We start from the raw sequence: 23,535 nt of genomic DNA, 5'->3' as shown, positions 1-23,535 counted from the left end.
ATAAAGTGACAATAATTATTGGATATTAAACTATTGTTATTTATTAGAGATTAGACTATTAATTAAACTGAAATTAATTATTCTTATTTTTGTATTGTAAAAAAATATTAAAAATAGTATATAAAATATAAATAATTGTCTACCTAAGGTTTATTTTAAGTTTTTTACCCAAAAAAGTATGGGATCAAACCTGTGGAACTGCAGGTTTTTCATAGTATGGCTAGTGCCTGGTGAATCTCAAGTGCACCTCCTCTGTCCCCACCCTTCCCTCCCATGTATGATTATCATCCAAGTCTTATCCTAACTATTTGGTGATTTCTATTGTCATTCTATTTTTATTTAGTGCCATTTTCATTGTTAAATTATGAGTGCTTAGATGCTAAATCATTTTTTAACTCATGTCCTCTTTTATTTGCTGTTAATTAGTTAATTCTTTTAACTACTTCAACTTTTAACAGATCATTTCTTGAGTGAGTGCTGTAGATTTTTTTCATGCACATGATGATGTATTTTCTGTATATAAAAAATAACTAAATTTACTTAAACTACATGTTTCTGGTGAGAAAAATGCAAGGTCAAGTAGCACTACTCGAGCACATCCAGCTAGGATTTTTTTTAAGGGGCCCAAAAGCTAATAAACATGAATGGGGGCCCAAGATATAAGTGGGGTTGGGAAATAAGTGGGGATTGTGGGAAATTTTGGTATTGATTATTTGTCTTTGCCTTCATAGGGGCCGTAATTCAATTTCCATGGCATAATACTGTCCTTTTTATTTAATAATATTATACTCTTCTAATAATATTACCCAGTTACGTGTCAATCAAACCACCACTCGATTGGTATTTAAAAACATTTTCAATGAAAACTTGAACGTAATGTCTATACTCGACAGCCTATGCTGTCCACATGCTCTTTATATATTCAGCCATTCCTTCCGCACATTGGATTTTTTTTCTGTATTCCGCACGTTGAAATTCACTACTTCATCATACAGAGAAAGTCCCATGAACAGAAAAGACTGTCCAGAATAGACAGCAAAAGTTCACGCTGTCATTTTCAATGTTGTTTGTAAAACTGTATGAAGTTGGCCCATAGTATGCAAATCCAGCGAAAAGGTGAGCACAAGGATTTACATCTCTTCTCCGACATTCCACCCCTAGTTTAGGAAGTAAACACATCTTTTTTAGGTTTTGTTTGGTTTTAGGAATTGTTCTATTTTAATGGTCACAAATATTTGGAACAATTGAATGTACGAATATGCCAGCTGGTTCAAACCGATAAAATTGGTGGTGGATGTAGTTCCGTTCAAATTCAATCCTGCCTTCACCCTCCCCACACCTCAACACCCAAATTTGACTAGCTAAATAAAAGAAAAGAATTTGCAAAAGAAAAATAATAATTTGTTTTGTTAAGAAAATAAAAATAACACAATTTTTTGAACTGGGTACGAATTTACATTTTTCAACTATTTTTTTTTTCTTTTTCTTTGAATTGGGTTCGAGTTTACTCTGCTCAAGTTGCACCCTTGTATGTGTGGGTGCTACATATCACATATTAATCTTTTTTTACAAAATAATCACCTTTTTATTATTTCAAGCATTAAGATCCCTCCCAATTAAGGATTTTACTAGATTGTAAAAATATACCCTAAGACTGTATTTGGTTTGAAGGAAAATATAAGAAAACAAGGAGAAATATATAGGCCTCATGTGCATGGGAAACTGGTACTTAACATAACAATTAATATACAATGGAGCGAACAATAGGTGCGGAGTAAATGTTCATGCTAGAGCCCAAGCCCGATTTTTATACAAAGCCCAAAGCCCAAATGACATGTTTTTTTTTTGGTAATGGCCCAAATCGCATAGTCAAACATGTCCCAATAACCACCCAATCTTTCATTTGGGACCCACTAAATGGTGGTTCTAGCCTTCTAAGTTCTTGAAAATTGACAGGTGGAAAGTTTTCGGGCTTAAACCCATCTACGTGTCACGTGTCTCTAAATCACCGCCCAAGAAGGAAATTAAAAACAAAGACGGTAAAAATGGAAATAAGAAATGAAGATAAAATCGGAATCCATGCTGGCAAGATATTGAGAGATACACAAAAAGATGTTTGAAGAAGATAGTTGCGATAGACAGCACTTTCCTTGTCACAGAGCGTGTGGGTGCAGAATACGCCACGAGTGCAACATAGGAGTCCACGCTTGTACACATGTCTGTCCATGGGATGGCAACTGAGATCGCGGGGAACATCAGCCTCTTATCACCAAATCTTCCAAATTAAACTTCCCCCCATTTTCTCTTTTATTTCTCTAGTCTACTGTTATTCGTCAGCTTCAACGCCAACGCCATGACCGCCAATACTACAGCTGCTCTTCTCTCCCTTCCCATCTCTCTCTTTCAACCCACTAAGATCAACACCAGGAAGGTAAGCTTTTGTTCTCCTTGTGCTGGATTCACAATGAGATTTGGTTAGTGGAGTTGGTTTGTTAATGGGTATGGCTTAGATGGATTGCTGTGGAGAATTTCAGGTTGGTAGGGGAGGACTTCGGATGGTTGCTGTACTTGAAGGGGATGGACTGGTGGGGAAGAAGAGTGATTGGAGTAAGCTTTTTGACGTTGATGTTCCCAGACCTAGATTTCCTCAATGCAAAGGGAAGTTCTTGGGTGTGAATCAAGCTCTGGATGTGGCTAGGTTTGATATTCAGTCCTGCGATTGGCGGGCTCGGCAAGATGTTCTTACTATCATGCAACTTCATGAAAAGGTATCTTTCTTTCCATTTCTTCTTTTATCTGCATTAGACGTTTATATTTGATGGTTTTGCCTTGATACTCTAATGGGTCTTCTCAAATTTCTTCTTCTGAATTTTGAAATTGAGATTAATGGAGGGATTTTTCTCTGATTTTTTAATTGGTATTTCTGTTGTATGTATTGGAATCATTAATCTTGCTTTCAGTCATTTGGGTGTAGATAGTGGAAGTTCTAAATCCTCTAGCACGAGATTACAAGTCCATTGAGACAATGAAGAAAGACCTTGCGGAGTTGCCAGAAGAATTAGCAAAGGCTCACAAGCAGGTCTGGTAATTTTCAGTTAATGCAATGCAGTTTCCTTTCGTTTTATACTTTAAAGCTTTCATCTGAAAAACCAATGAGGAAAATCTCAGTCACTAATTGAGCCCCATTTGAATCGGATTTTCCTGTCAATCGGTTACATTATGTAGATTCTCTAATATGATGTCAGGATCACAGAGGGTTCTAGGGTTCTAGTAATTTTTCATCCCACAGGTTGAACATCTCTCTCTCGCTCTCTCTATGTGACAGAATTTATGTAGCCGACCCCAAATGTTTGGGATTAAGGCTGAGTTGAGTTACGTTGAACTTCTGTCTTATGTAAACAATATACTGTGCAAGCAGATATACATGGGCTAGTAACAATTACCCATTTGACCTGGAAATTCCAGTTGATGAGTTGCAGACTTTCTAATTTATTTGATACCTCATGGACGGAACACGAGTCATAATCCACTCTGATCAGTGGATTATCCAAAGATGTCAATGACTTGGGGCTCGTTTGGTGCGTTTTTTGGGAAGATCTTCTAGTAGCTTAGCTTTTGCATAGTCCGAAGCACGTTTGGCATACGCGTGTCTTTGCTCTCCGAAATCACCCCAATGCGTCTTCGCGGCTTTTCAACAGCAGAAAGATCGTGGGGAAAGACACGCCAAACGGGCCCTTGGTTTTGGGAGATAACTTAGACAAATATTTAGACCAATTGACTATATATCTGACTTATGCAATATTGCACCCCTATGATTGGACCATAACTCTAAGGCGGTATTTAGTAATTGGAACCATGCCAAACATCATAGGGCTGACTTGGATGAATATTCAGACCAATAAACTAATCTGACTCATGCAATACCCCCATTCCTATGAACCATAACATGCTTTTACTCCACATAGGCGCCAAATAGGCAATTTGACTTTTACATACAAAAAAAGGTATTTTGTTAGACAAGTTTAACTTGAAATGACCAAGCCCCACTTTGCATTGGGTTATGTGCATGGGGTGTTTGGGGGACGTTTCTTGCATTTGGGAGCATTTTCACTGGTTCCTCATGGTGCCTATGTATCTGAAATTATTATAAACTATTATCAGTGTCTTCTGTGCCAAAACATCTCACTTACTTGATTCCCGATATAATGATTTTAATTGAAAAGTTGTGACTTAAAAACACCACAGCACCAAATAACATGATAACTTGCCTCAGCTCATGGACTCGATATCATGATTTAAGTTGAAAAGAGGTAAGTTAAAAGCACGATGTACCAAATACTATGATAACCTGCATCTGTTCATGGAGTCTTTAACAACTTGAATAGGTTCACTACTACATTTGACATGAAGTGCACTATAATTAGAGATTGTCAAGTTCTGTAGCAACAGTGGAAGATTACTTGACTAGGCAGAAATTACGTCTTAATTAATTTCTGTCCTGTCAGTATAGAATCTTCTGGACCACAATTGATCATAATATCTATTCTCCCCAAAAGCAGGTGACTGACTGATAGGAAATCGGTGCAAGTTTTGTGCTTTGGCTCTATCCTAAGTGTTTCACATTTCATTTAGATTTTCAGGTCAGTTGCAGCTAGTAGAGACACACAACCTAATGGGGTTTTGCATTTTAGTTATTTTGTATTCTCTACTCTTTAGTGATATGCATAGCCTGATTCCTAAATGAACAATTTTGTTTTGGTTTACGAATGTTAGGTTCACATATCTGAAGCAAGGGTTTCCACTGCAATGGCTAAGTTAGCTTACATGGAAGCATTAGCAAGTGATAAGCTGATACAGGACACCAACAGAATAGAATCTGAAACAAACTCTCCTAGCAGTTCTTCAGCTTCTTTGGATACTGTAAAAAGAAAGATGCCGCCAAAAAGCCTGAATGTGTCAGGTCCTGTCAAGCAGTATCATCCCTTCATGAAGAATTTCTGGTATCCAGTGGCTTTCTCCAATGATCTGAAAGATGACACCATGGTATGCCATTTCTACTCCAACATGATATTTATTCCTATGTAATACTCATTAGATTTACAAGCTAGAAACATATTGTTTCCTTCATCTATATATTTCTGATCCTGGCCTTTCTTTTTAACGTTTCTGTTTCAGATTCCTATAGATTGCTTTGAGGAGCCATGGGTCGTGTTTCGTGGCAATGATGGTAAACCTGGTTGTGTTCAAAATACATGTGCTCATAGAGCATGCCCACTTCATCTTGGTTCAGTCAGTGAGGGCCGGATCCAGTGTCCCTACCATGGTAAGCTGGATTTGGTAGTAAAGAATTAAATATGCATAATAATCATATGCATGGTTATATTCCTTTGCAATAAAATGGCAAAAACTTCTCAGTTCTGCACATCTATTAAATTTTAGTAACTTGGGGTGGATGAACTTCAGGGTGGGAATACTCTACTGATGGAAAATGTGTGAAAATGCCATCAACCCGATTACTCAATGTGAAGCTAAGATCATTACCATGCCTCGAGCATGAAGGTTTTATCTGGATCTGGCCCAGCAGTGAACCTCCAACAACCACACTTCCTTCTCTAGAACCTCCTCCAGGATTTAAAGTCCATGCAGAGGTAAAAATAAATGTCATCGATGCATGCGTATATTTACAAGTTCATTTATTTGATCTGTTGTATTTTTTTCTATATGGTCATAGCAACTAATGCTGTTCTTATTGATATCCTCATGACTGCTAGATTGTCATGGAACTGCCTGTAGAACATGGACTACTTCTTGATAACCTTCTGGACCTTGCTCATGCTCCTTTCACACACACATCTACCTTTGCCAAGGGATGGAGTGTACCCAGGTTTGTCCCTGTTTATTTCAATCTTAAAGATGTTAACAATACAATCAAAGAAATAGGATTCCTGCAATCGTTTCCATGATAATTCATAGATTTACTTGAACATCCAAATATATGTAATAATCAAGTATTAGAAACAAGGTCGAGGGGTAAGCCTGACTTTGAGATTTATATATGTACCTAGATTCTGATTCTTAATCAGGGTACATTTGAATGAGGTGAATTCTTGTGCCACCTATACGGTAGTTCAGGATAAAAAATCTGATAGTTATACTAAAATGAATTTGTTTACAACAAAATAACAAAAATAGACTTTCTCATTAATAGTGCAACTATTTGATTTCTTTTATTTATTTATTGTTTTTTTTTTGAGTTTTCAGCTTGGTGAAATTCTTGACACCTGTCTCCGGCCTTCAAGGTTATTGGGATCCTTACCCAATAAACATGGAGTTCCGGCCACCTTGTATGGTAATCTCAACAATTGCGATCTCAAAGCCTGGAAAGTTGGAGGGGCAGAGTATCCAGCAATGTGCTACTCACCTTCACCAGTTACATGTTTGTTTGCCTTCATCAAGACAGAAGACGAGGTTATTATACAGAATGTCACTTGATTTTGCTCCTTTGCTAAAGCATATTCCATTCATGCACCTCTTGTGGAAGCATTTGGCAAATAAGGTGAAGACCATTGCTCCATAAATTAGTACCAAAAATGAATAAAGTTCCTATATCAGCTACTGCAATTAATTGACTTAAGTTAGAAAGTTTGGTAATGTCTAGAATCTTATACCTTATCAAAACCCTAAGATAAATTAGACATACACAAATTACACAGACTAAAAAAGATGATGGCTTTCTGCTAAAAATGCAAATAACCTGTAACAAGAATCCCTGTGGTTTTGGCTAATGGTTTTATGATAAATATTCATGGCAGATGTCATAGCATTTCTTTCTTCATTTCATGAAAGCGAAAAGTGGAATAATTACTAAACCAACCAATCTTGTGAAACTATTGGTGTTGGTTCAATTTTGCCTTGCTTGATTAATGTATATCCCTATCATGTGAATTTGTGTCACAAGAAGCCCAAGTTTATGACCAACGACCAAAGGCCCCTATATATAATCTATAAACTAAATAATCTACATTTTTGGTTAAAAAAATAAATGCCCTAATTACTGAGGAAGGAAGGACATGATGCTTGAAATCAGACTGAAGAGGGATCATAATCTCATTAGAAGTACAACCTTCACTTCATAAGATGGATTTCATCATCATTCAGTTCTCATCTTTTTCTTGTCTCCCTAAATCCTAGATGAATTAATGAATGACACAGGTTTTGGAGGAGGATCTACGGCTGGTGATTGGCCAACAAGACCGTATGATTAATGGAGCAAATATCTGGAACTGGCCTGTGCCCTATGATAAGTTAGGAGTAAGATACAGGTTATGGAGAGATGCAGTGGAGCGGGGAGCTAAGCACTTGCCCTTCAGCAAATCCAAGTAGAATTGATTGATTGACAGGTTTGGTTGCATGTTGGTGATGAGAAGGGCATCCCTTGAAGCCGACCAGATATTGCAGTGCAGGTTATTCATCCCTCCCTGTCAGTTTTTCAAGTTTGGCCAACCTTCCCTAATTTTCTCAGAAGAATTTTTAGTGACAAAGTGGAAACTGTTGATGAATCAGAGACGTAGAAGAGATGATCCCCACCAACTAGTCCAATGTAAAATAGTCAAACTGTACGCTGTATTTGTTGCTTTATGTGTACAGTATGGCTCCATTTTTTTCTCCTTTTACCCATTTCTCAACTCAATATATTCAAAGAGCCCCCATGTATGATCAGTGTTTCAGATTATTTCCAGAAGTTGAAACTGGTCATTGACCTCTTACCGAGTGATGCTACATCTGTTTGTGATATTATCAAGAACAGTTCCAAAACAATTCATTTCTTATTTAAATGTTCAGAACAACATTATGAAATGAATATCATATAAAAAGAAATTAATCTAGTCTCCAGAAGACGAGGAGAAACGGGTTCAATAATATGTTTCAAAAAAACTGGTTGAATAATGAGTTCACTTTCCCTTGTTAATCATTTTAAGCAATTAGATTCAGTAAAATCTTGCATGCTTCATTAACAAAAGAAAAGGCCAAATCTGCTCTATTTAAACAACCTCGCTAAAATCCCTGATAACCAATTCTCCCTTCAAAACCTTCATACTCTATGCCTAAAAACTCATCTAGAACTTCAGGGAGAAATTCCTTTCTTCCTATTCTTCTTGGTTGAGTAGAAGATACATATTCGAATCAAAGAAAAACTCATCCAAATCTCAACATATCTGTTTCACTGTTAAATTTAAAATAATGGTAAAATATTCCTTCTCATTTAATCATCAACCAATCTGAATTGAGATATGACTCAAAGGTTTGGTTGAAAGAATGATGATCATGATTCAAAGAGTTGCTTTCATTCAATTGCTTAACTATTCAAGTCATTGAAATTAGGAGTCATGTCAATATTTAGACGGAAATACGATTTTAGAGCCCAAATTAAAATGACATCATTAGTTCTCAGAGAAGCTCGTGACATTAGAATTGTAATTTTACTTTATTATGTTTGTAAGGATACTTCTAGTTAACAGTGATTTAAATTACACGGGTCTAATGTATGCTTAATTTACGGTGTCGTTTGTGCCAAATCATGCATGCCTCAAAGATTGTTGACAAGAGAGAGATGGGTTTTTAATCAAATTTGTACCTCTTTGAATTCCTACTGAATTGAGTTCTTTATTGAATTGATTATTTATGAGTTAATTATCCAACCAAAAGTAAGATGCAAAGATCCTTGTATAGTACAAATCACGACTAATAATACACAAACTAAATTACAATCAATGGATCTTTCTGCACTTCAATTGTTAAACTGTAATATTACTTTATATTAGTCAATATAAATAACAGTCTAGCACAGTCGATACAGAAAAAAAAATGGTAGAAGAAAACTAAGAGAAAGATGAAGCTAATTTTGGAAAGAAAACTGGGTAGCTTCTCTTCAAGTTCATCCTCTAAATACAATGATGAAGTTGCCAGTAAGATACAAATTTGTACTTTCTGTTTTTTTAATTTCGCGTTCCATTCCTTCAAATTCTTGTCAATTATAAGATTTTCTCAACTTTTCACGTCAAATTGTAAGACATCATTGCTCTGTTTTAGGTACTCAGACTGGTTTATTCTGACCTGCTATTTCTTATTAGTGATCCTGCCAGCTCTTCCATTTTGTTTAATATTTAACTGAAGGACAAAAATGACCACGTTTTAAGAAAATGTTAGGTTTCATGTAGCCATCCCCTTCTTGGTGTCAATCACTTGGATGGTTGAATTAATGCATAGTCTTTTAACTTCATCCAAGCATATTGATATAGTTCAGTTTCCATTCTACAAAAATGATCAGTAGCAGAACAATGGATCGAATTAGAACACATAGGAGATGGCATAATGAACTCAAAATCTTAGGAGTAAAACAACTCTCTATTTTTATTACATATTAAAACACAAACAAAAGCCAAAATTACATGAATCTGAAACATCCCACGAAAGACTCATAATCCAAAGATTTCTCTCCTCCCAGTAAAAGCCAAATGATGGAAAAGAAACTCCAACTACAAGTAAAACAAAGCAGGGGGAAGAGCAAGTTAAGAAAGAAAATTTCTTGTTTTTCTAATCAAAATTGAAAACCCCACTTGAGAATTTGAGATAAAAGATTATAGAGCTGAACTGCAAAAGGGGCAGAAGCTGAACTCGGGTTCAACAACGCGAGAGCAAGAGTGGCAGCGGAGAACATCGGAGAGGCATGGGGAGGGAGGGAGAAGGATTGAGGGAAGAAGAGGGAGCAGTTGTTGCAGTACAAGGCTGGCTATTTGCCGGGCCAACACCACACCGGAATGAAGAACACTTTAAGGACCTTCTCGTACTCAACCAAATCCGCTACCGAGCCGCAGTTGATGCAGCGGCCGGCGCCGGCCATGAGCACCCTGCTCACTTGTTGCTCTAATCCTCCCGCAAAGAAGAAAAATATCTCTTATGCTTTCTTCCATAAATTCTGAAAACTGATCACAGGTTCACAACTACCGAACGAAACGGGTTGTGTCGTTCTCTTCTCCTTTATCGAACCTATATGTTATCTTTCCATCTATTTTTGACTTCGTTCAGTTCGTAACACACCAAAAATATCCGACGATAGATAATGCTAAGAAGACACCAAAAATAAAAGGCAAGGGAACACATAATTTTTAACGTGAAAAACCCCCTCAATGTGCGGAATAAAAACCACGGGACCTAGTCGAGTAAAATCTACACTATAAAGATATATTAAGTACAACAAAGTGTCTCCAAACAAAATGATTCACCACAAGCCCCTATTGACAATCATCTAGTGGAAATCACAAAAAATAGTCCAAATAACCCATAATAGGGTACAAACAGTCCAACCAAAAGAGACGAAGAAACGAAAATATGACCGTACAGATTAAAGCCCACGATGTCAAGAACAATATACTGAAAAATCATAAAAAACGGAGCACAAATGATTACCCGTTTTGATGAAGACAATGAGCAGAAATCTTCTCTCGTTGAAGGTTGAAGACGCGGCTAGCGTCGTTGGCTACTACCTGTGGCGGCTAGCGGTGACTATTGTTGGAGCGACGAAATGGAGGCGGCAATCGATGGTGGAGATGGAGCGGTGGATGGCATCGTTCTCTGTTTTGGTCGCAAAAAAAAGGAAAGGACGATGATAGTCCCCTTTCCAAATTTTCTTCCCCCCCCCCCTTTGTTTTTGGTGAATGCGGCGGTTTCCTCGATAGAAAATAGATAACGAGAGTTTTTCTTTTATATTAAAGGGTTGTGGGCCCCCACTTTTGGAGGACCCACAACAAACTCCCCTTCCGACTCAAGTGGAGGCAAATGCCAAACCGGTAATCAAACGACAAGCTTCAAACTTTCCTCTCGGCAGAATCTTTGTCAACATGTCTGAACCATTATCATCTGTATGAATATTTTCAAGTTCTATCAACTTAGAGTCCAGAACATCCCATATCCAATGATACCGCACATCAATATGTTTAGATCTACCGTGAAAAGTAGGATTCCTTCCAAGATGGATAGCACTCTGACTATCACAATATAAGACATACCTCTGTTGAGTGAAACCAATTTCATGCACAAACTTTTTCATCCACAGCAACTCCTTACATGCTTCAGTAATAGCGATGAACTCAGCCTCAGTCATAGACAATGCAACACACTTCTGCAACCTAGACTGCCAAGCCACAGCTCCCCCTGCAAAGGTAATTAAATGGCCAAAAGTAGACTTTCTAGAATCAACATCCCCAGCCATGTCTGAATCTGTATAGCTACAAAGAATATGTTTCTCAATTCCAAAATAGAGTTTTAAACTAGAAGTACCCCAGAGATATCTCAATATCCACTTCACAGCAGTCCAATGTTCTCTACCTGGATTGGATAGAAAACAACTAACAACACCAATTGCATGAGCTATATCAGGCCTTGCGCAAACTATTGCATACATTAAACTTCCTACTGCAGATGCATAAGGAATATATTGCATGTCTTCTTTTTCTTTATCACTAGAAGGAGCTTGTCTAGTACTAAGCTTAGAGTGTAAAGCAAGAGGTGTACTTACCACTTTAGCTTTATCCATATGAAACCGCTGAAGTATTTTCTTAATATATTTCTCTTGAAATAACCACAACTTTTTGGCTTCTCTGTCACGAGTAATCTGCATGCCAAGTATATGTCTTGCTAGTCCCAAGTCTTTCATTGCAAAAGACTTACTAAGCTCCTTTTTCAACCTGTCAATTCTAGAACAATTATGACCAACAATCAACATGTCATCAACATAGAGCAATAAAATGAAGTCATTATCAGAAAACTTCTGCACAAAAACACGATGGTCTGAGGTAGTCTTCTTAAATCCCTGTTGGATCATAACAGACTCAAACTTCTTGTACCATTGCCTCGGGGCTTGTTTCAACCCATATAGACTTTTCTTCAATCTGCAAACATAGTCTTCTTTACCCTTTACCACGAAACCTTTTGGTTGCTCCATGTAAATTTCCTCCTCCAAATCACCATGAAGGAAAGCCGTTTTTACATTCATCTGCTTAACCTCTAAATCAAGACTGGCTGCCAAACCAAGAACAACTCGGATAGAAGACATTTTGACAACATGCGAGAAAATCTCCTCAAAGTCAATTCCCTTTTTCTAATAGTAGCCTTTGACAACTAATCTAGCTTTGTGTCGTGGATTAGAAGTATTCTCCTCAGTCTTTAACCTGTAAACCCATCGATTCTGCAAAGCTTTCCTGTCCTTAGGTAACTTGACCAGCTCAAAAGTATGGTTGTCAACCAAAGATTTCATCTCATCATTCGTAGCGGCAACCCATTCTTTCTTATGCTCAGACTCCATAGCCTCTTTGTAGCATTCAGGTTCTCCCCCATCAGTGAGAATCACATATTCATTAGACGAATAGTGAGTAGAGGGAATATGTTGTCTAGAAGACCTTCTAAGTGGGGCAACAGGTTCACCAATAGCACCACTGGCAGAAGCATCAAGATCATCAGCAACATCATCATCATTATCCTCAACCAAATCATCATGAATATGATTCTGGCCATCATCACGATTACCAAACTCAGCTACACTGGGCATATATGTCTCAGAAACTGGATTAAGATCAACCAACCCATCAGTACTCGAACACTCTGATTTCTCTGCCTTATCAATATCCTCAATGGTCCGATCCTCCATAAAAATAACATCGTGACTTATTACAAGCTTATTTTCAACTGGATCGTATAATCTATAGCCAAATTCATCATGACCATAGCCAATGAAGATACACTATTTTGTCTTGACATCTAACTTGGACCTTTCATCTTTTGGCACATGCAAAAATGCTTTACAGCCAAAGACACGTAAGTGATCATAGGACACATCTTTTCCGTACCACACCCTGTCAGGAACATCAGCCTACAAAGCAACAACAGGAGATAAATTAATAACATATGCAGCAATATATAAAGCCTTACCCCAAAAAGATCCAGGCAATTTTGCTTCTGAAAGCAAACATCTAACTCTCTCCATCAATGTCTTATTCATCTTCTCTGCCAGGCCATTAAGCTGAGGAGTCTTAGGGGGCGTCTTCTAGTGTCTAATACCCTGCTGCCTGCAGTACTCATCAAACGGTCTACAATACTCACCACCATTATCAGTGCGAATACATTTCAGTTTCTTCCATGTTTCCCTCTCAACAGAAGCCTGAAACTGCTTAAAGACACCAAGTACCTGGTCTTTACTCTTCAAGACATAAACCCAAAATTTCCTTGAATGATCATCAATAAAAGTAACAAAATAAAGTGCACCACCAAACATTTTTGTCTTCATCGGACCACAGAAATCTGAATGCACCAACTCAAGCAACTCTGACTTCCTAGATGGAGGATGGCTCTTGAAAGAGACTCTATTTTGTTTCCCAGCCAAGCAGTGAACACACTTTTCTAACCTTGCACCTTTCAAACCTGAAAGTAGATTCTTCTTGGTCAAACAATCAAGTCCCTTCTCACTGATGTGGCCAAGTCTCTTGTTCCATAACACTGACGAGTTATCACACTCAACTGCATTCACACCATCAATGGAAACTGAAGTCTTGGTCCAGTACAGATCGGAACATTTCTTTCCACGTTCCACAACCAAAGAACCTTTAGAAAGTTTCCACTGTCCATTACCAAAGGTACTAACATAACCATCATCATCAAGAACACTGGTAGAAATCAGACGCAAATGAATGTCTGGTGCATGTCTGACATTTTTCAAAATCAATTCAGTCCCATTATTTGTTTCTAGACAAATAGTGCCAATGCCAATCACTTTTGACAAACCATTATTACCGATCTTTAAAACCCAATAATCACTCGGAGTATAAGATGAGAAAAAATCATTTCACGATGTAACATGAAAACAGGCACCACTGTCAACAACTCAACTTGTCTCATCATAAGCAACATTAATCAAATTCTCATCACAGACAATCACAAGATCACCTGCAGTGGTGGTGGCAACACGATCATCATTGTCATTATCTTTATTTTGCTACTTACCTTTGTTACCTTTATTTTTCTTCTTTCAATTGAAAACAAAATCTTTTGATGTCCCTTTTTACCATAATAGTTGCATTCAAGGTTTTTGTACTTAGACCTTGATTTGCTTCTAGGCTTACTTTTACCTCTGTTACCTTGTCCTCGGTCTCTATCATTGCTTCTCCCCCTGCTTTCAGTAATCAAAACCTCTGACTAAGAAGAGGATGCCTGTTGAGTTTGTCGTCTGACTTCTTCATTCAAAACAACAGTTTTTACATATTCCAAGGTCACTACACCACCAGGAGCAAAACTAAACAAAGTCACGTGCAAATTTTCCCAAGAGTCAAGTAGAGTATTAAGCAACCAAAGTCCAAAAATTTTACCTTCAAATTTAATACCCATGTCGGACAATTGATCAAAGAACCCCTGAAATTCACTTATGTGATTAGAAATAGGAATGCCTTCATTGTACCTCAAATTCATAGCCTGTTTCGGAAAAAATAATTTATTGTTCTCAGATTTAGAGGCATACAAAGTCTCAAGCTTATCCCACAAGGTTCTGGCATGTAAATCATTAGCAATATGATTCAAAACATTATCATCTACCCATTGTCGAATAAAGCCACAAACCATCTCATGCTCAAAAGCTCATTCTTCATCAGATTTATTTTCAGGTTTTTGAGTAGCAAAAACTAGTAAATGTAATTTTTTCACAAATAGTAGATCCTTCATTTTTCCTCTCCACTTGTGGTAATTGGTGCCATTTAAACTAATCATTCTACCATAATTAGGCTTCATCATTCAATCAAACAAATCCACAAATAGATAACCTTGCTCTAATACCAGTTGTTGGGAACACACAAAAAATATCCTAACAATAGATAATGCTAAGAAGACACCAAAAATAAAAGGCAAGGGAACACACAATTTTTAATATGGAAAACCCCCTCAATGTGAGGAATAAAAACCACAGGACCTAGTCCAGTAAAATCTCCACTATAAAGATATAATAAGTACAACAAAGTGTCTCTAAACAAAAGGATTCACCACAAGCCCCTACTCACAATCAACTAGTGGAAATCACCAAAAACAGTCCAAATAACCCACAATAGGGTACAAACAGTCCAACCAAAATAGATGAAGAAACGAAAATCTGATCGTACAGATTAAAGCCTACGATGTCAAGAACTTTATACTGAAAAATCATCAAAAAGGGAGCACAAATGATTACCCGTTTTGATGAAGACAGTGAGCAGAAATCTTCTCTTGTTGAAGGTTGAAGACGCGGCTAGCGTCGTTGGCTATTGTATGTGGCGGCCGGCGGTGACTGTTGCTAGAGCGATGAAATGGAGGCGGCAATCGATGGTGGAGATGGAGCGGTGGATGGCGTCATTCTCTATTCCGTTCGCAGAAAAAAGGAAAGGACGATGATAGTCCCCTTTCCAAATTTTCTTCCCCCCCTTTGTTTTTGGTGAATGTGGTGGTTTCATCGATAGAGAAAAGATAACGAGAGTTTTTTTTTATATTAAAGGGTTGTGGGCCCCCACTTGAGGAGGACCCACAACACGTTCTTCTCGACTAGAATTTGAAGAATAAGTCGGTTACAACTTTGAACAGTGGAGTTTCTCGAGTTTTCGGGTCATCGGGAGATGTTTCCAATACAAGGTCGGGATACGTTATGGGTCGTAGATGTCAACTCTGCTTCTACGTGTTCATTTTGGTTTTGGGTTCTCGTTGCACTTGTAATTGTAACCAATCCATTTTTTATTTTGTTTTCACTTTTCAGCACTTTGGTTCTCGGTAGGATCAGAACCGGATGAAAAAACTTTTGCTGAGAGAATTTTTGGAAATGCCGTGTTACATGAGAATGGGTAAATTAGTAATTACATCTTAATTTATTTTGACTAAAAATCAAAGCATGACCATGAATAGGTGAATTGCTCAAAACATGCTCAACCCAGAAACTGTTTCAACAGCCTATGCTGATGGCCCCGACAGCCAAAGTTAATCTTGAACCGGATAATCTTTGTTTCACGTTACGTGGGGACTGGGGAGTACTGTAATCTTCCTAAAGGACCTAGTCACCTAGAGGTCCTAGACCAAGAAAAAGAGACATCTTTAGCTGGGTTGGGCCAAAAATGTCCTAGGTTACTGTGGATGGTTGGATTGTTAGTAACATGATGGAGGAATTCCAGTAATAGAAAGAGACAATTTTTAGTCGGGTTTGGGCAAAAATGTCCCAGGTTACTATGGGTTACTATGGATGGTTGGATCGTTAGTAATTGGAGGAATTCTAGTAATAAGGTGGGATATCAAATAGAGATGCGTGTGTTTTTTACATATTTATGTAGTGTAAAAATTTTATTTTCCATCGGTATCACCTACCCTCGTAAGTGATACCTATCTCCTAAGTAGATAAGCTTATTTGGATAGAAGAAATTATATTTTTTAATAGGAAAAATCTATGATGCGGAAAAGATATGGTATGGGAAGAGTTTTGACCAATCAAAACCCACCCATGAATTTTGATAAATAACGGTTGATTGGCTACTAGGTTTATGACTCCAATTGACTGGTCATAAGCTTTTCAGATATTATATCTTTTCCATATTATATTTGAACCCTTTTTAATAATTATTTTTATGAGTAAAACAATTGTTGTCTAATTTACATGAAAGATAAAAGAACATGAATAAATTCATTTATCCATATAAGTGTTTCCCGAATGAGGCCTAAGTCTTAATTACTTAAAACTTAAAAGTACTCCTGGAAGTATGACACATACTTAAAAGATCTCTATAACTTAAGAATCTACTTAGGTGGCGTTTGATACAACTTTTTAGACCTCTGAAGTCAGAAAATGTAGCTTTTTAGACGCCACCTATGATTGGGTTGAGTCTGAAAATTCAAATCTGAAATGCACTTTTAGATCTGAATTTGTAAGAGGCAAGCCAATGACCTAATGCACTTAGACATTATTTAAATAGTGTTAAAAGACAAAAATAACCATCCTTGATTTCTCTCACACTCACCCTCTCTCTCCCCATGTCTTCCAACCATCATCGCTGCAACTCTCAATAGCAGTGTTTCCCTCTCTCTCTCTCCTTGTCTTCCCGTCACCGTTGCTACAACTCTTAACAACGGCGTTTCCCTCTCCCTCTCCTTCCCCCTCTCTCCCCTATATTCTCGCCACCATTGTTGCAAAGAGATGCAGCGGCATTCGGGTTCCCACACCCACTTCTTCTCTCTCTCTCTCTCTCTCTCCTATCTTCTCGTTATCAATGTTGCAATTCTCAGCATCGTTGTTTGGGTTCCCTCTCCCTCTCCCCTATCTTCCCACCACTTCCACTACAACTCTCAGCAGTGGTGTTTCCCTCTCTCTCTCTCTCTTCTCTCTCTCTCTCTCTCCCATATCTTCTCGTCACCGTCGCTGTAACTCTCAACATAGGCGTTTAGGTTCCCTGCCCCTCTCCCTCTCTCTCCCCCTATCTTCCTACCACCATCGCTACAACTCTCAATAGCAGTGTTCGAATTTTGTTCCAAATAATTTATTATTATTTTAATTATTAATAATTTATTTTTAATTTATGAATTTATATGTATTTCTAATTTTATTCTTATTTTAATTAATTTTTTTTATTTGTATTAATTGTTAATTATTTGAATTTTTTAATTATTAAATAGTTTAATAGGTTTAATTTAATAATTTGATAATTATTAAATCTTTTTTTTCATTGCTTCATGGACTTTATTACTATTTTCGTTATTTTTTTAACTTTTAATAATTTATTTTTAATTATAGGTTTATATATTTTCAATTTTATTTTTATTTTAATAATTTTTATTTTTTATAGTTTATCCTAATTTGTTCATATTTTTCAATATTATTTTGAACTTAATAAATTATAATTTATGAAATAGTACAAATTGACCTCAAAATTACCAAATAGTATGTTCTAGGGGTAAACTAGTAAAATTAAAGAATTTCAGATGGTGAAGGTTTGATTCAGCACAAACAAACTTCTCTGTTCAAAGCCTCTAAAAAGTCAAAAAGCATCTATGTCTCTTTTCAGATTTCAGATGCCATTAATATCTTTTCAACTTTTTAGATTTCAGATTCAGATTTATCAAATGCCACTTTAGTGAGTGTTCAACAACATGGTTGGAGTTGATTTTGGTATGTAAGTAAAAACAACACAATTTTGTTGTCATGACAGTCATTTTGGTTTTCAAAAACAAACCAAACTATGTTGTCTAACACCCTTTAAAATACCCCCAAGGTTTTGGAAATTTGAGGCGTTTGATAACTCTTTTTAGACCTCTGAGGTCTGAAAAGGTTGCTTTTCAGATGTTATGCACATTTGGAATCCGGTCTAAATATGGGTCTAAAACTCCATTTCAGATTTGAAATCGAAAGAGGTCGGCTAGCCTCTTAATGCGGTCAAATGCATTTCAAACTGCATTAAAAGACAAAAATAGGCCTCATTCAAGAAGAGCAAACTGGTGTTGTTGGGATCGGCCGATAGAAGCAAACTGACTGGAGCTACCGCCGCAGTTCCTCGCCACTCTCTATTTGGTGATAAGAGGAAGAAGACGAATAATGGATCTGGGCATTTGGAAGAAGAAGAAGAAGAAGAAGAAGGGGAGAGAGGCGAAATAGAGAGAGAGAGAGAGAGAGAGAGAGATGAAAGAATGGTAGGATCCATCCAATGGACGCCATAAAGGTTGCGGAATGGGTGGGCAAATTTCAAAAAATTTCCTACCTTCTCTCAACTGGGAATCATATTCCCTAAATTGAGAATACAATATTCAAGGATCCTACTTGAACCATAATCAAACCAGATCTGTACCAAAAGGTAAATGGGAGGAATATACCTGATCCGGAGAAGCAGTATCTCCCAAAGTTGGTGTTCACGCCCAAAGAATGCTCCAAGATCTGTTCCTGTTGAAGATGACACAGCTGTGGATGGAACAGAACCAGCAGGGTGCGTCCTACACACTAGATCCTTCACAAGAATCCTCTGGAAGAACTAAACACTGTAACCTTTTCAGTCTTTCTTGCAAGGCTGATGTCAAGAACAGATTTCTTGACTTTCTTTTCTGCAAAGATCCAATCTTGCAATGACAGATGGCGGCGGCAGGAGGAGAGAACCAAAACCGAAAAAGCTGAACTGCTTTTTCTCCTTTTCTGGAGAGTATGAGATCTTATATCAAAAAACGCAGAAGGTATCCCTTGTGTATCCTAAGGATGGTTCGAAATCTGATGTATTTTCTTAGGGTTTCTCCTCTTTTCTTCTTGATTAAGAAACCTCCTAATCAGGAGTTATCCCAATCCAAATCAGTATTTGGATAGAGGATCATCTTAATCCTATCTGCAGATAAAGTTAGTTTACTCCTGATCTTATTAGGAGGTTACCAGATTCAAATCTGATTTGAATTTGGTCTCCCAAAGTGGATAAGGTTAAAAGCCCTATCCTTTTCACTAACATTAATCTCAGATTCGCCCCATCTTTGGGTGATCATATCAGCCCAGTTCGAAATGGGCTTTTGGCCCATTAAGTATTCAGTGTTTAATTAGTTTCCAATCTGCTGCCCAGTTGGGCTTCTTTGTATAGCGTGGGACCCAAGCATTGATCTACACACCAGCCACATGGGTCCGGCCCAGCCTTTAAAACAAGGCCCAGCCGAATTCACTGAAAAGCTCAATGAACCCCTTGAGTCCATCGTATGGACCCTATGGGCCCAACACTTACATTAAGTGGTCCCTGGGCCAAGCCATCTTATAAAAACCCAGGGACTGTGGGCAGGTGCAAGATTAGCCCATCAGGTATTATCCTAAATGGTCTTACACTTAACCTCTCAGCCCTTAATGATCAAGCACTGCCCGACAAGAGAGGACCTCTCCCTCGGCTGCAAGGAACAGTGCCGCACTCCCTTCTCACATGGATCCCGGGAATTAAAACCATTTGCAAACATTTTGAAATCGTACATATATATAAATATATTAATTTTACAAAAACAAAATTCCAACGATTGAAATCAACTGCCGGCAGTTTGGTTTCCATCAGAGAGAGTGCATTCCCGATCATTACCCTTTGTCCGACAAAGTGGCTGATTCTGTCACTATGACCACCCACTCAGATGAATTCTCAAACTGCCCCAACATACCCAGGTTTTGACCCCCACTAAGGATCTCACTGATTGGCATATCAAAGGCAGCCTGATCCAACACCTAGTGAAGTGTCATAATCGAGTCTAGGGGTCAGGTGTAACTTTCCAGTTTTGCCCATCTATCTCCAAGGTCCAGGGCAAGACTGGAAATCTGGTCCGGTTCAAGGATTCAAGTAATCCCATACTACATGTGCCTCAGGTCTTACCCTGATGGCTGAGACAGGCCATCCCAACACTTGGTGGCACACCAGCATCAGCCTTGGCAGGATAAATCTCCCCAGACTTATCCAACGGCTGTGAACATTTAAAACTAACATGAATCTATATAAATGTCCAGTTTTAGGGTTTTACACAGAATTAAACCAAACAACATGAATCAAACATGCACTTTATTTATTTCCACTAGATAACAAGTACATCAAATCGGATTGAAGCTAAGGGCATACATAAACTGTCTAACAGCTCCCACTTGCACTTAGGTCCAATCTGGTACAAGCCGGAGTCCCATACTTTCCACGTGTTTCTCAAACACCTTCTGTGTCAGTGGCTTAGTCAATGGGTCTGCCACATTGTCCGCTGATGCTACTTTCTGAATTAGGACGTCCCCTCTACCAACGATCTCCCGCAGTACATGGTACTTTCTCTCGATGTGCTTTGACTTCGAGTGAGCCCGAGGCTCTTTAGCCTGGGCGATCGCTCCATTGTTGTCACACAACAACGGGATGGGTGATGTGCTGGATGGGATCGCTCCCAATTCGTGTATGAACTTCTTCATCCACACGGCTTCCTTGGCAGCTTCACTTGCGGCAATGTACTCGGCCTCGGTTGTGGAGTCTGTAGTGGACCCCTGTTTGCTGCTTTTCTAGCAAACAGCACAGGATCCTATCGTGAAAACATACCCAGATGTAGACTTTCTATCATCTGGATCCGACTGGAAATCGGCATCGGTATACCCTAGAACTTGTAGTGAACTACCATCGAATACTAGACAAAACTCTTTTGTCCTTCGAAGGTATTTGAGTATGTTCTTCACAGCAGTCCAATGCTCCTGCCCTGGGTTTGCCTGGAATCTGCTTACCACACTCACCGCCTGAGCTATGTCCGAGCAAGTGCACAGCATGGCATACATGATGCTCCCTACGGCTGAGGCATAGGGAACGTCTCTCATGCTCTCAATCTCCTCAGAAGTCTTGGGAGACATCTTCTTGGAGACAGTGACTCCGTGCCTGAAAGGAACATTTCCTTTCTTGGAGTTTTCCATGCTGTATCTTTTGACAATTTTGTCAATATAAGCAGCTTGGGATAATCCAATTATCCGCTTCGATCTATCTCTATAAAGTCGAAGACCCAGTATGTACGAAGCTTCTCCAAGATCTTTCATGGAGAACTGCTGTGATAGTCATACCTTGACCAAAGTCAACATTCCTACATCATTCCCAATGAGTAGGATATCGTCCACGTACAAGACCAAAAAGGTGATCTTATCCCCACTGGATTTCCTGTAAACACAGGGTTCATCCGGATTCTGCTCAAAGTCAAACGTTTTGACTGCAGAATCAAAATGGAAGTTCCAACTCCTAGAAGCCTGCTTAAGTCCATATATGGATCTATTAAGTTTACATATGATGTGTTCCTGACCAGCAGCAATGAAGCCTTGCGGTTGCTGCATGTAGATATCTTCACTAAGATCTCCATTCAGGAACGCTGTTTTGACATCCATTTGCCAAATCTCGTAGTCATGGTACGCTGCTACAGCTAGCAGGATCCTAATGGATTTAAGCATGGCCACAGGCGAAAAGGTTTCCTCATAGTCGATGCCTTCTTTCTGAGTATACCCTTTCGCCACCAAACGAGCTTTAAAGGTCTCAATCCTGCCATCGGGGCCCTTCTTCCTCTTGTAGATCCATTTGCAACCAATTGCTTTTACCCCGGAGGGCAGATCCACTAGAGTCCAGACTCCATTGGTCTCCATTGAGTCCATCTCAGCTCTCATGGCCTCCACCCACTTCTGGGATCCTCTTCACTAGTCAAGGCTTCCACCAGGTAAGTATCCTGGTCATAACCATATCGGACTGGTGGTCTGGATACCCGGGTGGTTCTTCTAGGTTGGTCATTACCTGGATTTTGTGGGACATCTCCCACTGCTCCTGAGCTCTCCTCATCAAGAACTATTTCCTAACGATGGGTGTCCAGGATGTAATCGGATTCTAAGAATCGGGCGTTTCGACTGCAGAACACTTTCTGCTCACTTGGGTCATAGAATAGATAACCCACCGAATCCTTTGGGTAGCCTATAAACAGGCAACGGCTGGTTTTAGATTCCAACTTGTCCGCATTTGTTCTTTTAACGTGTGCAGGACAACCCCAAATCTTCAAGTGTCTTACACTCGGCTTCCTTCCGGTCCAAAGTTCATATGGAGTTTTCGGAACTGATTTGGTTGGAACCTGATTCAGCTCATAGATAGCAGTCTCTAATGCGTATCCCCAAAAGGATGTGGGTAATTGTGAGCGCACGAGAAGCGACCAGACCATGTCCAACAAGGTCCTATTCCTCCTCTCTGAAACACCATTGAGTTGAGGTGTAGCAGGAGGAGCTAGTTGTGACACTATCCCATTGTCCCTCAAGTAGTCCCTGAATTCATCAGAGAGATACTCGCCACCTCGATCTGATCGAAGGGCCTTAATTTCTCTCCCTAACTGTTTCTCGACTTCCTGTCTGAACTCTTTGAACTTTTCAAATGACTCAGACTTATGTCTCATTAGGTACACGTAACCATATCGTGAAAAATCATCTGTAAAGGTGATGAAGTACACGTGTTGATTCCGTGTCCTAACACTCAGGGGACGACATACATCAGTATGTATCAGGTCAAGTGTGCCTTCAGATCTTTCAGGCTTACCGTCAAATGGCCGTTTAGGCATCTTACCTTGAAGGCAAGGTTCACAAGTGGGAAGATTTTCTATGGTTAGAAAATCCAAAGGACCATCCTTTACCAGCCTTGTGATTCGGTCAATACCGATATGGCCAAGTCGGTAATGCCAGAGGCACGTGGGACTTACTATATCACGATTCCTTTTCTTGGGATTTTTGACCGACGTAGTTTCGGTTAAGTTAGTTTCCAGAGAAGGATGTAGAACATAGAGACCGTTCTCTAGTTCCCCGCATGCGATGAATTTATTATTCCGTTTAACAGTAATCATATTACTAAAATAAACAGTATATCCATCAGCACACAGTTTTGAAACAGAAATTAAATTTCTTCTCAAGTTCTGTACATAAAGACAATCTTTAAGTACAAGTATTCCTTCTTTAAAAACTAATTCTACGGTTCC

General features: G+C 38.7%; 1 protein-coding gene and 1 pseudogene across 2 annotated transcripts; one reads left to right on the top strand and one right to left on the bottom strand.

Moving 5' to 3' along the window:
• Window positions 1-2,273: 2,273 nt before the first annotated feature.
• LOC104587818 (chlorophyllide a oxygenase, chloroplastic-like) lies at window positions 2,274-7,776 on the top strand. 2 transcript variants are annotated; one of them, XM_010245553.3, is made up of 9 exons: window positions 2,274-2,431; window positions 2,535-2,768; window positions 2,975-3,079; window positions 4,774-5,043; window positions 5,176-5,323; window positions 5,464-5,648; window positions 5,772-5,884; window positions 6,262-6,468; window positions 7,213-7,776. In XM_010245553.3, the coding sequence occupies exons 1-9, from the start codon at window positions 2,354-2,356 to the stop codon at window positions 7,238-7,240; spliced, it is 1,368 nt and encodes a 455-aa protein (XP_010243855.1). In that variant the 5' UTR covers window positions 2,274-2,353; the 3' UTR covers window positions 7,241-7,776. The 2 variants fall into 2 exon arrangements, with proteins under 2 accessions (XP_010243855.1, XP_010243852.1); XM_010245550.3 differs by having other exon boundaries at window positions 6,262-6,556.
• Window positions 7,777-9,386: 1,610 nt separating this feature from the next.
• Window positions 9,387-10,343, bottom strand: LOC104587817 (uncharacterized; annotated as a pseudogene).
• Between the last annotated feature and the right edge of the window lie 13,192 nt (window positions 10,344-23,535).

Source organism: Nelumbo nucifera, chromosome 1, assembly GCF_055504915.1.
Source record: "Nelumbo nucifera cultivar China Antique chromosome 1, China Antique-T2T, whole genome shotgun sequence".
NCBI classification, from domain to species: Eukaryota; Viridiplantae; Streptophyta; class Magnoliopsida; order Proteales; family Nelumbonaceae; genus Nelumbo; species Nelumbo nucifera.
The sequence above is the reverse complement of the archived record's forward strand: the minus strand, read 5'-3'. Positions and strand labels throughout refer to the sequence as shown.

Bases quoted from the DNA above. Each gene is read 5' to 3' on its own strand.
- LOC104587818 (XM_010245550.3), top strand. From the start codon at position 2,354: ATGACCGCCAATACTACAGCTGCTCTTCTCTCCCTTCCCATCTCTCTC. The intron at 5,044-5,175 runs GTATGCCATTTC...TTTCTGTTTCAG, and splicing joins ATCTGAAAGATGACACCATG to ATTCCTATAGATTGCTTTGA. The intron at 6,557-7,212 runs GTGAAGACCATT...TGAATGACACAG, and splicing joins GGAAGCATTTGGCAAATAAG to GTTTTGGAGGAGGATCTACG.